General features: G+C 40.9%; 1 protein-coding gene across 1 annotated transcript in view; it reads left to right on the plus strand.

The window, feature by feature from the left end:
- Positions 1–15,388, plus strand: part of PTPN14 (protein tyrosine phosphatase non-receptor type 14) — a 202,709-nt gene that overhangs the window by 81,960 nt on the left and 105,361 nt on the right. Inside the window, exon 2 of the mRNA XM_019030500.4 lies at positions 4,384–4,711. Coding sequence (XP_018886045.1) covers positions 4,538–4,711 — 174 coding nt within the window. The 5' untranslated portion in view covers positions 4,384–4,537. The remainder of the gene's footprint in view (positions 1–4,383; positions 4,712–15,388) is intronic.

Raw genomic sequence — 15,388 nt, forward strand, 5'->3', positions numbered from 1 at the left:
ATTTCCCACATACCCCCGCCTTTCCCCATGCGCCCCCACTATCACCGTCCCCCACTAGAGTGGTTCCTTGGTTACAATTATTGAACCTAAATTGACACATCTCTAGCACCCAAAGTCCATAGTTTCCATTAGGGCTCACTCTGACTTTTTATTTTTAATGGACCTTTCTCTTAAAAAAAAAATTACAGTAAATAGAATGAGGGCTCTATACTTTTATCTCTTTTGAAAAACAGTTTTTATTAGGAAAATCTAAAGTGTCTAAACCTGTGACCTTTCTATGAGCATGTGGCATTTAGTTCCAGGTTTTATAATGTATGTGTGATAAAATGAATATGATGGGGCCCCAGAGAGCCACATGGGGAAAGTTGGAAAGGTTCCAGGAGCCAGACTATTTAACAGAAAGGAGATGCTTAGAGTGGATTTCACATCGAGTCCATTTTATAGTGGATATTTTGCTCCCTGCTCTAATGACAAAGCAGCGGTATTCCTATTGGACATAGAATATAGCAGGGAGCTGAATTGGAGGTGGAACTCTACGCCTGTGTGAATGGCTAAAAGATGGAATTTTAACATATGTGCAATGGCTTTTTTGAGAGCTTAAAAGTAGTGGATAAATTCACAGAATATAAAAATGTTGAAATGAAAGGGACTAAGAGATCTTCTTCTCTAATCCTATTGTTATAGATTAGTGTCAAGCAGATTGTTTACCTGGGATAATTTAGGTGTAGCCTTTCCTAAAGGTAAGAGATGTCTTAAATGAGTGCCTGAAAGTTCTTTCCAGAAGCACGGCTCTGTGGCTATGCAAGTTCTGGGTGAAAATGTCATGAGCTTTTAATGTAGGTAGATGATGTGTGTGTTAGAGGTGAAAAAAATGTGTTTCTAGCTCTGAGGAAGTTTAGTGTCAAAGTGTGCTGATATTTTTAACATAAGCTAGATTAGTATATTAAAATCAGCACCAATGGCTGTGGGAATTCAGACAGATAAGATTACCTGTGATATTAAGGATCAGAGAAGTCCATAGAAAGAGGCAGCATCATTTAAATTCAGCAGTGACTAGGTATGAGCATGTTTACTATCTGCATTGAGGATTGCCTTCTTTTTAACTTTTGATTATGAAAACTTTTAGGTATATAGAAAACCTAAAAGAACAGTAGAGTGAGTATCTGTATACTCACAGATTCAACAACTGTTAACATTTTGTATATTTATTTTAACTTTGAATTTATAGATGTGCTTATGTGTGTATGGTGTATGTTTTTCTTTTCTTTTCTTTTCTTTGTTTTTGAGAGTTTTTGCTCTGTTGCTCAGGCTGGAGTGCAATAGTGCCATCTCAGCTCACTGCAACCTCTGCCTCCTGGATTCAGGCGATTCTCCTGCCTCAGCCTCCCGAGTAGCTGGGATTACAGGCACACACCACCATGCCTGGCTAATTTTTGTATTTTTGGTAGAGACTAGGTTTCACCATGTTGGCCAGGCTGGTCTCAAACTCTTGACCTCAGGTGATCCAGTGGCCTTGGCCTCCCAAAGTGCTAGGATTACGGGTGTGAGCCACCGCACCCAGCCGTATGTGTTGGTTTTGCAAAAAACCATTGGAAAGCAAGTTACAGGCATCATGACTTCTTTACCCCTGATATATCCACTGGCATCTCTTAACACAATTCTATCTATTCTCCTACATAACCACAATGTAGAAATATCTAAGGTTAGAATTCTATTTAATATCAAGTAGCTCTGAGATAATAATTTTGCCAAACTTACATTCTTTCCTGTTTGTGTGTTTTTGTATATCATAAAAATTCCAATCATCTATACATGTTGTTTAAAGTTTACTTTTTATTTCACTAGTTATGCATTGCAAATGATGTCCCATAGAATATGTAGTAGAGATTGTTTTTGCTGGGATAAATGTGTACCAAGCCAGCCACATTCTTTCCTAGGTGTTTACAGTGAGACACACCCAAATGTAAAGTGCCTGGCTCAGGGTTAGAAATGTGGCTTGTGCCCACAGAGCAAATATTTTTCTCTGTTTGAGGCTCTCTGGTTAATGCAGGAATTGAATCTTGGCCTCTTGTGTTCTGTGCTTTAATAAATTGAGGGGAATTCATGAGTAGTAAACATCTAAGGGCTGTCTATTTGAATTTTGGCTTCCCCCCACTGTTTTTCTTGGGGTTGGGGGTGGGTGGGTCATTTCATATTCTTTTCTGTACCTATCAAGAAATCAGATTGGCTTACCTTAGAGGTAAACATGATACTCTGCCAACATAAAGTGATTTAGAAATGTTAATATATTTTACCAAGCCAGAGTTTCTAGCATATGTATTTTAAGCCGCCATAAAACATATACCTGTCATGTTAAGGAATGTGCCCACGGCAAGTATCAAAGACCTGCTGTGGGAGGCTGAGGAGTGTGTTTTGCTGTGTTGCAGGGTTATAACCTGACAACCTCCATGAGGCATGAGTACTGGCAGGGAGTGGTTTATAAATATTGAAGCCATTTTATTTATTACTTTAAGAATTCCTACAAGTAGTAGCTATTCCTATTTGTACATCCAAGTGTCTTGGGGCTCGGGGTAATCCTGTGTCGGCAGATGGATGAAGAGTGTAAATCCTGAGTGGATCTGCCTGAGTTAGGGAATCAAGTTAACAAAACAATCAGATGAGCAAGAGATAGTCCGTTGGGCTTAATGGAGAACAGAACATTTGGACAGAAAAGCTTTCTGGACATTTCTGGCTTCTTTGAAAGACAAGTTTAATGAGCCTCCCAGCAAGATTGCTGGCTCAGGGTGGAGCAATAAGGCCACTTTTGTTGTTATTTTATTCTTGTGTTGTCCATGGCAATGATGTCATCATTTTCATTTGGTGGGACATCAGGGTGTCAGTAAGTCTTGTTACTATAATAGTAAATTAAATTATCTGTGATTTGGTTACAGGACTTTTGCATCAAGATTTTGTAAAGGAACAAGATGATGGTAGGGTGGTTCCCCACATCTGTCTAAATATTTGTTAAAAAAAGGACAAAGAGTTGTGATTTTTAAGTGCTTTGAATAATTCATATCTTTCCATTAAAAAAATAAAAAGGAAGTAACTGGCCAGGTGCGTTGGCTCACGCTTGTAACCCCAGTACTTTGGGAGGCCAAGGCGGGTGGATCACATGAGTTCAGGAGTTCAAGACCAGCCTGGCCAATATGGTGAAACCCCGGCTCCACTAAAAATAAAATAAAAAAAAATAGCCAGGTGTGGTGGCGGGTGCCTGTAATCCCAGCTACTTGGGAAGCTGAGGCAGGAGAATCTCTTGGACCTGGGAGGCAGAGGTTGCACTGAGCCAAGATTGCACCACTGCACTCCAGCCTGGGCAACAAGGTGAGACTCCGTCTTCACAAAAAAAAAAAAAAAAAGGAAGTAACTGATTATATTAAATGCATATTCCCACCACTTTATCATTCATTCTAAGTAAATAATAAAGTTAAAACATAAGACATTAAAATGAAAGTAAATAATGTTAATAAGAGTAAAAAGGCAGTGTTACAAAGAGTGAGGAGGAACAAGATCAAATTTTAAATTCAGTGAGGCACTTAAGTCATTAAACCTTACTTTTTTCATCTGTAAAATAGACACCATAGGGTTGTTCATGAAGTTGGAATGAGACAATATATTTAGAAATTTAAAAAACAAAACACCAGTGTTCAAGTTCCACTCCTAGTGGGCTTTTTAATTTAATTTAATTTTTTTTATTTGAGACAGAATCTTACTTTGTTGCCCAAGCTGGAGTGCAGGCATGATCATGGGTCACTGCAGCCTTGGCCTCCCAGGCTCAAGAGATCCTCCCATCTCAGCCTCCCAAGTAGCTGGGACTACAGGCACACGCCATCATGCCTGGCTAATTTTTATTTATTTATTTATTTTTTTGTAGAGACAGGGTCTCACTGTGTTGTCCAGGCTGGTTTTGGACTCCTGGGCTTAAGTAACCCTTCCGCCTCAACCTCCCAAGATGCTGGGATTACAGGCATGAGCCACCATGCCCAGCCTCCTAGCACTTTCTTGAGTGGACAGTATTGCGTAGTGAAAAACGCAAGTGAACTGAAGTTACGTAGACATTGGTTTAAATTCTGGCTTTGCCGTTTACACTGTGCACCTGTGAATGAATTCTTTAATCTTTTTGAACCTTCGTTTCTTCAACTGTAAAGTAGCTTTTATCGTATCACCCTTGTAAGATAAGGCATAGGGCATGGGCTCTGCCAAGACACTTAGGAACTGCAGAACTTGCAGCTTAACAAACCTGAGTTCTGATCTGTTGTGGGGGGGGTGCTTCTGTGTGTGTGGAATATGGTACCATTGACAGGTCCCTTCTGGAGCATGACCATGGCGTTTCTTTTGCATTTACAGCTATCTTCCAGAGGGCCACACTGGGCATGGACACCCTTTTCCCTGCCTGGAGGAGCACAGGTGATAGTGTAATTTTCCAGTCACGAAACTGCTAAGGCCATCTCAGGGGCGTGTGCGCCAGGATAGGAGGGCGGCGTCCGAGGACCACATAGCCATGCCTTTTGGTCTGAAGCTCCGCCGGACACGGCGCTACAACGTCCTGAGCAAGAACTGCTTTGTCACACGGATTCGCCTGCTGGACAGCAATGTTATTGAGTGCACGCTGTCGGTGGAAAGCACAGGGCAAGAATGCCTGGAGGCTGTGGCCCAGAGGCTGGAGCTGCGAGAGGTAAGAGGGGTGTGTCTGTGTGCACATGTGCACGTGCATGCGTGTTGGGTATGTGAAGGAGAACTCACCAAAGGGACCAGCCATCTGTTTCTTGGCATCTGTCGTGTTTTTTGGCCTAAGCGACGATGTGTTTATAAGAATCCTGTTATTCTTAGCACGGCTGTGATCTTATCCATCATTGGATGGGGAGACTTGTGCTGATGTGAACACCACCTAGAGCTGCACGGCGTGGCAGGTTTCCTTTTATTTCAGCTGGGGAAGAGGTTTTGGGGGAGTTGAAAATGAGAGACTCTCCCCACCAAAGTCATTTTCTCTCTTTAAAACAATTGAGTGGTAGCTGGTATTTTGGCATTCTGGCTGCACATTAAGGAGAAAAAACGCCCACATACGGATGCATGCAGCTGCCTTTTTTTTTTTTTTTTGGTTGTTTCTATATTTTCCTCTAAAAAAAAAAAACCCCCACCGAATAAAGAGAAAAAGCATTTAGAGTGAGCATGACCAGTGAGGCTTTTTGTGGGAGCCTGTAAAACAGAGGTTTTCTTCTTTTTAAGATTCCTCACAGCCCTCGTTGCCTTCACGCCGTCTGTGAGATGGCTTTTAAGCAAAAGCAGGGCTGACCACTTAGAAAGTCATGCTATCACTCTTTAGAAGGGACTTTCAGAGCAGTATGTTGTTTATGACAGCCAAGCCCTTCTTTTTTCAGTCATACAGACGTTTAGGACAAGAGACTTTTGTGAGCAATCCACACTTCAGCATCTGTGTCTTGAGAGCTGTCTGACATATTGAGCAGTGGGGAAGGTGGTATGGTTGAGTGGTTGCCAGTACTGAATGACTGCAAGCCCCTGAGGCTGAGACATTCCTGAGGGCAAGGAAAAGCTGTGTGTAATTGTCCTAGGTCCCTGGGCTCTTGGAGAGTCCAAGTGACAGCATTGCCCAGGACCTCGATGACAGAAGAGGGGTGGCAATCACTGTTGGAAGTGATTGCATGTGGCCTCTCTCCACCTGCTTACGAAGGAATGGGGGCCCAGGAGGGTCTTCCTCTCCCCTTTCCTGCTCTGAAAGTCCCTTCTAAAGATGTCTTCCACAGGCTGGCTGTTTTTTTCAGGGAAACTGTTTCACCTGAAATGCATCTGTCTTCTGCTGTTCTTGGTGTTTATACTTTGGTTTCAGTGATCAGGTATTCCTTTTAGGTATATTTTTCTGTGCAGGAGACTGTCTTGGACAATGGATATATGTATTAGTAGCTTGGTAACTGCCACAGTAGAATAAATATGTGAAATGTTCTCATCTTGTTGATGGGTAGCAGGCTCTCTTTTTCTCGTTGGTAACACATTAGGACACACACATTTAAACACACATTTGCATGTATGCATGGGCATAAAGGAAAAACAAATACTGATTGGGGAAGAGACTTGTCTAAGTTCTTATAGAAAACTAGTATTTTTACTTTTAAGTACTTCCAGTCACTCAAATTAGAGCAACTAATTATTCCTCATATGCATCGGGGAACAGTGTAGCATGTGGTTACAAGTATAGGCATTGGAATCTTGGTCTTGGGTTCAGCTTACTCTTCTGTCATTTATTAGCTGGGTGACAACGGAAAAGTTACTGAATCTTTTGAGGCGTAAGTTTCCTACCTATAAAATGGCAATAATAATGCTTACTTCACAGGGCTGTTGTAAATATTAGAAGAGTTCCTGTATGGAAAATGTATAGTGCTGTGTTTAATAATTTATAATTGTTCAAATTTGAGAGTCTTAATAAACAACTTAAAAAAAACATTTTTTGTTAAAGAAAATATTGAACAACCATCTTGTGCCAGGCACTTTTTTAGAACTTGGTGAAATGAAGATAAATAAGGTACAATTTTACCTTCAAGACATGCACAGAACAATAGGGGAATCCAGCCTTTAAATAGTTAATATCAAATGTGGTCCAAGCTAAAATAGAATGCAGGGGTAGGCCCAAAAGGCGATGGCTGTCCTTAGTGTTGTGCGGTGTGCAATCCAGCCCACTGAACACTGCAGTCTTGCTGGTGAGAGTGAAAGAGTTGATGGAAGATGAACAAAGCCTTCACTCTGAACCAAAACTTGAAGGATATGTATCAGTCCAGCAGGTAGAAAAGAAGGCCATGTCATCTTTAGTGTGGGGGACTGGATTATCAAAGATCCAAGGATGTGAAAGAGCAGCCAACATTTTGGGGGCTGAGAAGGCATCCCTCTGAATCACCAGGTCAAGGTAGAGTTTATAACAAATGGTGGGGGGTGTGTGGAGATGTGTATGGTAATAATGGCTTTCAACAGACTATTGGTTTTCTCAGTGAGAAGGCAAAAGTCAACCCTGGATCATCCCACAACTACCTTATCACAAAGAATAAAGCAGTGCATTGCCAAGTGTGTGCCGTAGTGTGATTGACATTCCATTGCTGAGGTGGGGTTTGTGTTTAATACTGACTTTATTTTGACACGTCCTAATGGGTGCATCCGCATTCGACCAAATCACTTTCTTTTTGAATTTTATGCTTTCCTTCCATGACAGATAACATTGAAGTTGTGCCCTTTTGGGAATCAATCCTCTAGATACTCCTGAATTAAAGGATCAGAGTAATCTGATACTTTGTTCTTCTTTTGCACACACACACCTTAAAGAAGAATGCATCCTCTACCCAAAAGCAGAAGTAAGAGGAGGTGAACACAGGGTCTGCTCCTCATACCTTGAATTTGTATTTGGGTCATTTTTCAAATAGAGCCAATGCTGCTTTAGAGGAGAAGGTGACAACCAATCTAAGATATAACAAAAAGTTTAGTCTTTTTTGGGAGGGGTGTTGGGGCCTAACTCTATTGCACAAGATGGAGTGCAGTGGCATGATCATGGCTCATTCAGCCTCCACCTCCTGGCTCACGTGATCTTCCTGCCTTGGTCTCCCAAAGTGCTGGGATTACAGGTGTGAGCCACACACCCAGCCAAAATATATTTAATCTTTTTTTTTTTTTCCCAGTTGAGACAGGATCTTGCTCTATTGCCCAGACTGGAGTGCACTGGTATGATCATGACTCACTACAGCCTCAACCTCCTGAGCTCAAGTGATCCTCCCACTTCAGCCTCCCAAGTAGCTGAGACTACAGGCACATGCCACTATTCCCAGCAAATTTTTAAATTTTTTGTACGGATGGGATCTCACTATGTTGCCCAGGCTGGTCTCAAACTCCTGGGCTCAAGTGATCCTCCCACCTCAGCCTCCCAAAGTGCTGGGATTATAGATGTGAGACACTGTGCCCAGGGTAATATGTTTAGCCTTTATGAAGTCTTGGAAACTAGATTATGGTGGATATTTGGCTTTGCCATTAGAAGTAGTTTAGGTATATCATAAATTTTGTAATAGCTTTATATTAGGAAAGGATGTATGGTGGATTAACATTTTTTTATTAAATTTTTTATTTACATTCATTGTTTTGCCACTAAATTTTATTAGATAATTTTTAATAGACTTTATTTTTACTTTTAAGACTTTGATTTCTTAGAGCAATTTTAGATTCACAGTAAAATTGAGAGGAAGGTACAGAGAATTTCCATATACCCCTGGCCCCGTGCATGTACACCCTCCCCCACTGTCAACATCACCCCCTGAGTGGTACATTTGTTATGATTATTGAACCTACATTGACACATCATTATCATCCAGAGTCCGGAGTTTACATTAGGGCTTACTTTTGGTGTTGTACATTCTATAGGTTTGGACAAATATGATATGCTGCTATTTAACGTGGCATTCAGAAGGATCCAGGCCTGATTCCTATTGTCAGCAAACAGTCATGCTCTGGGAAAGCTGAATGTGATAGGGTCCCTGCTCCCAGAAACCAGATGGGGTCTTTGCTCCTAGAGTTTAGAGAACAGGACAAACAAGAAACAAAGCAAAGGGAACGGCTTGTGCTGCGGTACAGAAACAGGAAAGAACATGGAATTTTCAGGGAAAGGCGGAATTCAGTTTGCACTGATATGTGTGTGTGTGTGTGTGTGTGTGTGTGAGAATTTTCAGGGAAAGGCAGAGTTCGGTTTGCACTGATCTGTGTGTGTGTGTGTGTGTGTGTGTGGGAATTTTCAGGGAAAGGCAGAGTTCAGCTTGCATTGATCTGTGTGTGTGTGGAGGGGAATTTTCAAGGAAAGGCAGAGTTCAGTTCGCACTGATGTGTGTGTGTGTGTGTGTGTGTTATGTATGTGTGTGTATGAAAGGGTCATGGAAGGGAAGGAGGGTAAAGGAGGAAGGGGCAGGATGGAGTCTGCTTTTGAAGGGTTTGCTGTGTCTGCCTAGGGGGTTTTAACTAGATCTATAGGATAGTATTTCTAAAATAAGTTACAAAGGATAATAACCACCTTTTGATTGTATATACTCTGCTGAGCAGTTTCCATATATCAGCTCATGTAGTTCTCATAACAAGTCTGTGATGTGTCCCTACTCTTGCTGTTCCTATATTACAGATGGGGAGGCTGCAGCATAGGGTGACCTGCCCATAGTCGCTGGGCTGGTAAGTTGTGAGGCCAGTTCAAACCCTGGCAGCTGACACCACTGTTCCAGTTCCCAGAGACTTGTAGTGGGGGAACAGGGAGTATGGTAAAATGCTTTGGGAAACATTCTTTCCTCAATTCTATAGTAAAAGGAAGAAAACGGTGTTCCAGTAAGTGTTTCACAGTTATCCTAGCCTTCCAGAAAATACTCTTTTGAACTATGTGGGGAATAAAACATTGCTGTGAAGTGTAAGGTCATCAGAGGACTCCAAGGAGGAGCATGACATGGTTACCTTGCATGTTAGGTAAAGAACTCAGTAGAACTCAGTAGTAGAAAAGAGTGGGATCGGCCAGGCGTGGTGGCTCACGCCTGTAATCCCAGCACTTTGGGAGGCCGAGGCAGGCAGATCACGAGGTCAGGAGATCGAGTCCATCCTGGCCAACATGGTGAAACCCCGTCCCTACTAAAATACAAAAATTAGCTGGGCGTGGTGGCACATGCCTGTAATCCCAGCTATTTGGGAGGCTGAGGGAGGAGAATCGCTTGAACCAGGGAGTTGGAGGTTGCAGTGAACCAAGATCGCGCCACTGCACTACAGCTTGGTGACAGAGTGAGATACCGTCTCAAAAAAAAAAAAAAAAAGAAAAGAGTGGGGATCAGCTGGGCACAGTGGCTCATGCCTGTAATCCCAGCACTTTGGGAGGCTGAGGCGGGCAGATCGCCTGAAGTCAGGAGTTCGAGACCAGCCTGGCCAACATAGTGAAACCCCATCTCTACTAAAAATACAGAAATTACCCAGGCAAGGTGGTGCATGCCTGTAATCCCAGCCACTCAGGAGGCTGAGGCAGGAGAATCGCTTGAATCTGGGAGGTGGAGGTTGCAGTGAGGCGAGATTGAGATTGTGCCACTGCACTGCAGCCTGGGTGACAGAGTGAGACTCTGTCTCAAAAAAAAAAAAAAAAAAAGAAAAGAGTGGGGATCAGAGGGGAGGAACAGAGATGCCAGTGGGCACAACTGTAAACCTGGCAAGAGGTCATGAGATGAACTGCTTAGGAAAAGTGTGTTTTCATTGTTTTAAAGATGAGGAAAAAATCAGGGATAAGTTGCTGCTTGGGAGCTCTGTTAACAAAGACATTCCAGAGATATAGGAAGCTCAGAAAATCAGAATTCTGATAATGTCATTATAATATGTCTGGATCAGTGGGTTTAACCCTTTTCTGCAAATCTTTGGTGGAACATGGATGTGTAAATGGAGCTGGGCCTTTTACAGAGGAGGTAGGATATCTGGAGCCCTATCTCAGTTTGAAAATAACTAGCCTAGGTTAAGGGAAAAAGAGCTAAAACAATGGTGCCTTATGACTAATTCTCACGGTTTAAAAAAGAAGTACATGAAAACACAGCAGAGTTTAGTGGCTAGGAATGTCAGCTTGGACCAGACTGCCTGAGTTTGAATCCTGGTTCTGCCATTTACTAGCTATGTAACCTTAAATAGCTACTGAAGTACCCTGTGCCTCAGTTTTCTTATCTGTAAAATGGAGATGGTAATAGTAGCCACCTCTACAAATTGTTGGGAGGATTCAGAGAGTTAGTTTTTCATAGTTGCCACAGTATCACAGTGCCTGGCATAGGAAGCACTCGATGTGGCTGCCTTCTTTGCAAAACACCACCCAAGCCATCCAGCGTCTGCCATGACACTTTCAGAGACTGGGCTGTCACCCTTTTGTAAGTCTGCTTGTTCCATTTTTAGATGACTTTAATTATTAGAAACTGGGGCCAGGCCTGGTAGCTCACAACTATAGTCCTAACACTGGGAGGCCAAGATAGAAGGTCACATGAGCTCAGGGGTTCAAGACCAGCCTGAGAACATAGTGAGATCCATCTCTACAAAAAAAAAAAAAAAAAAAAAAAAAAAATTAGCCAGGCATGGTGATGCATGCCTGTAGTCCCAGCTACTTGGGAGTCTGAGGCAGGAGGATCCCTTGAGCTCGGGAGAACGAGGCTGCAGTGAGCTATTAACATACTACTGCACTCCAGCCTGGGTGACAGAGTGAATCTCTCTGTCTCTCTCTCTCTCTCTCTCTCTAGGTATAGATATAGATATAGATATAGATGAAACTGTGATCTTATATTGAGTTAAAATAGCAAAGTCTTTCAGTTCCTCGAACAGCTAGGATTAATTTAAGGTTGTGCTGTCCAATATGGTAGCCACATGTGGTTATGGAACACGTGAAATGTGGCTATTTTGAACTGAAATGTGTGGTAAGTGTAAAAACACATCCGATTTTGAAGACATAGTATGAGAAAACTAAAATGCTCATTAATTACATGTATGTTTGAGTATAGGTTGCAATGATATTTTGAACGTGTTTTAAATAATATTTATTAAAAGTAATTTCACTTTTGGTACTTTTAAATCAATGTGGCTTCTAGAAGATTTAAAATTAAATATGTAGCTCACATTTGATTTCTGCTGAACAGTGCTATTCTAAGAAACGCAAGGGGGGCATTTAATGGTAATAGTGAATATAAACATTCTAATAAAATGTAAAAATATGCTAGAATAACCTTGGCTCTACTTTTAACTTAACAAGTGGAAGAAGGATAAATGATATAACAAAGGCACCTGAGATACCCTTCAGTTCATTGGTAAACCCTATTTGAGGTAGAGAACTGCTGTGGGGAAATCCAGCGCTCTGGAGAATGGTGACTTTCATAACTCTCGGCTCTCTCCTAAGGCTAAGCCTAAGAGCCTTGGTTTTTAAAAGAGTGTAAAAAAGCTTTTAAAAACCAAACTATAATCATTTCAAAGAGTAAGTCCTTATCCTCTAATTTATCCCCTTTTTCTTTTGCAAATTTATATTTTGATCTTTACTAAAAGCTGTTTTACCCAAAGCTATCACTACAGTAGAAATTTTCCACATTTTGCTATTTTCATAATGACTAGAGATTATAAAGATAAGAAACTTAACATACATTTCCTATTATCACATAAAAGTTAACTTACATGAAGAATATTTCTGTGGTTTGATTTCATGCTAATCTTTTGGCAGTTAATAATTTATGTGGGATTTGGGGGGTACTCAATTAAATGGAACACCTCACGCCCTGGCACATAATAGTGGAATTCTGCTGTATTTTATAGCTTGTTTAATCACGTCAATATATATGTGTATTTGCGAAGGATTAAAATAATCAATGCTGATTAAGAATCGACTGAAGAGTAGACTGCTGGGGGAGATTTCTCATCTTTAAGTTTTGTGTTGCTTTTTGTCTTTGTAAAAATGACAGTGTGAAACATTGTTAGCTTAATGTCAGTCCTAGAATGTAATGGCACTGGCATCTCCATTTTCTAGGTATAGAGATTGTGGGTGAACTATTCGCCAGTCTTAACTTGTACATCTTCATCTTTCTGTGTATTCTAGGTGAGTCGTACAGTCTCAGAAGAGTGGTTTTTCTTGGCTATGGGACTTGCTTCTTGGGTCTGTGTTACTCTGCAGTTTCTTTTCCTGTACTTTTATAAAGAGATTGGCTAGGAAAATGAAGAGGGTGCAGTTGTTAATTATAGATGTGTCAGTTATAGAAATCTTAGACCTACCCAGAGTAGAGGTTGATTACACACAAGTTCTTTTCTACCGTTATCCAACTGATGTACAGTGGCTTATTTTCCAAAGCCATTGGAATGTAATTGCATGAAGTGTTATTTCAGAGTCTGCTTATAGTCATCTTTTGAAGTATTTTCCATGCCTCAGTGAAACTGTTCATGCTTGTATAATATGTAATTCATATATTTTATGTGGAAGCACACCGTTTCTTAATTTACAGCTGAAATACTGGGTAAGATAGGCAACCTATTACGACTTAATGCAAGATATTTTAAACTTTTGCTTTTGGATGAGTAACTCTTCAAAATGCTTGAGATAAGATCATGGCTTTAATCCTTGGTAATTGCCAAGACTGCATCTAAACCTCTCTTAGAAATAGCATTAAAGTCTGTGCCATTGTCACAAAACTGGAAAAACAAAACCCTCAAAAAATATTTCCCTTTTAATAGCTAATGTGGGGGATTATACCATCTCTTTACAAATAAATGAACAAACAAATAAAAACCACCCCAAACTGTTTTTTAATAGATTTTATTTCTTAAGAGCAGTTTTAGTTTCACAGCAAGATTGAGCAAAAGGTATGGAGAGTTCCCATATGTCCCCTGCCCTCAAAACTACTTTTAAGGGCCCTTATTCTCTAGAATCTTTCCATAATACCAAAAGATGGACATTTTGACACTGTAGTATCCACACACCAATCTGCCACTGAAGAAAGTAGCCGATTTTTTAGTATATGCTTAAATGTATGTTTCCTGTGTTAAAATGCAGTACACCAAACCAAATAAATGAGGAAGCTGCTCACATAAAAATGACATTTTAGTGTGGCTTTCCCTACTTGGTTTCATCGTAGTGCATTTTTTGTAAGTGGTTCAGGGATGTGGTTCTCGTCCCTGAGGACTGGCTCTTCTGTCTTCTTTTCTCATCATTGCAGTAAACTTATTGCAGAACTCATGGCACCAGAGCTGTGTGTTCTAGTTTTCTTAAGAAAACTAGAGCAATAAAATGGGATTCATACCTCACCCAGAGGAGGTATCATGAGGATTAAATGAGTCTCGCTTACTTTTGGTGCCTGAGATATAAACAGAACAAATATTTCAGGCATTTACTCAGGTAATATGATGGGATCCTCTTGGTGTCATGGAGAAGGTGGTTTCTATTTGCAATCATCCACCATGCTTTCTTCAACCATGTGGCAATGTTTAGCAGCTAAGCTCAGCTTTCAAAATTCAGCTAGAGTTTAAATTGGCAAGTCAACCACAAACCAGCCTGGTGGGGTCTCAGCTGGGCTTGACAGGATTAGTAGTTCCTTGGATAATACACAGGAAGTTGATTGGTGCACATGCTAGTTGAAATGAGAGCCTAGGCTCTGATTCCATTTCCTGTGAGGCACTGTGTAGACGTGGGAGAATAAACGTGTGCTGTATTGGACTTTCAAGGCAGGGTCTTTCTACTCCAGAGTAGGAAAATAGCTAGAGGAAGAACGGGAGGAGTAGGGTGGGAATGGAAAAGGTTACTTTGGGCATAGCTTCAAAAATCAGGGTGGGGATGGACTTTTCTTCCTGCTAGAGAACTGAATTTGACAGTTCTAAAGTTAGGATGTTCTGGCTGTGAGTAGATACAAACTCTGTTCTCCAGATTACCTGCCTCCCCCAATTCTGCCCCACACTGGACACCCTGTTTCTTCCATAGTTATGTAATTATTTCACTGGATAATTACCTGGTGAGTCACCCTGAAATATTCTGTGTCCTCTGGAAGGTGCTGTACAACAGCAGTGATAAATTTATGCCGTGAATTTGGTTTTTCTATTAGAAGTGGCTTACTTTGTTATTTAGAGCTCTGGCTCAAGATTATTGCCTTACTATCATTTCTCTTGTACCTCATCATCCTCCTCAACATATCCATATGTGTGTATGCACAGGAGTGTGTGTATGTGCAGCTGTAGTGTGCATTTTGTGTGTGTTGTATGTGTGCACATACATGTTCGTGTGTGTATACTCCATGGAATATTCTTTCTCTGAGGGATTTCTGGGGTGGAGGTCAGGTCTGGTTTAATGATCTGGATGGATGGGAATGAGAAAAGGAAATTTAAAATAGCTTTCAAGACACAGAAGCAATAAAAATTTTAACCGTTTTTTAAAATTGATTGTAGAACATTTATGCAGTTACTGTGGCCCTCTATAATTTGAATATTACTAATTTGAATGAAGTATGGACCATAAAAATATCTCCCAAATGTCAAAACTACTTTTAGTGAAAGATGATAAATCATGGTTAGCCTGTTAAGCAATTGTGAAGTTGCCCTCTGTTTCTCCACTAATGCTTATAAAAGGGCTCTTTTCCAACTTTAATAATTGCTGCATAGCATGTTAATTACATATATTACATAATTTATTATATGGAGACTCACTCCTAGGCATCCAAAATACCGTGGAATACCCTCATACAGCCCTGTGTTCCATACAGGAATTCAGTATAATGCAGAGCTACTTTGGACCCTTTTCAGATAAGTTTCTTGAATTGAATACCCAAATGACTTCATGTTAAGGTTAGCTTAAGCCTACATCATAGAT

Source organism: Gorilla gorilla, chromosome 1 (genome assembly GCF_029281585.2).
Source record: "Gorilla gorilla gorilla isolate KB3781 chromosome 1, NHGRI_mGorGor1-v2.1_pri, whole genome shotgun sequence".
NCBI lineage: Eukaryota > Metazoa > Chordata > Mammalia > Primates > Hominidae > Gorilla > Gorilla gorilla.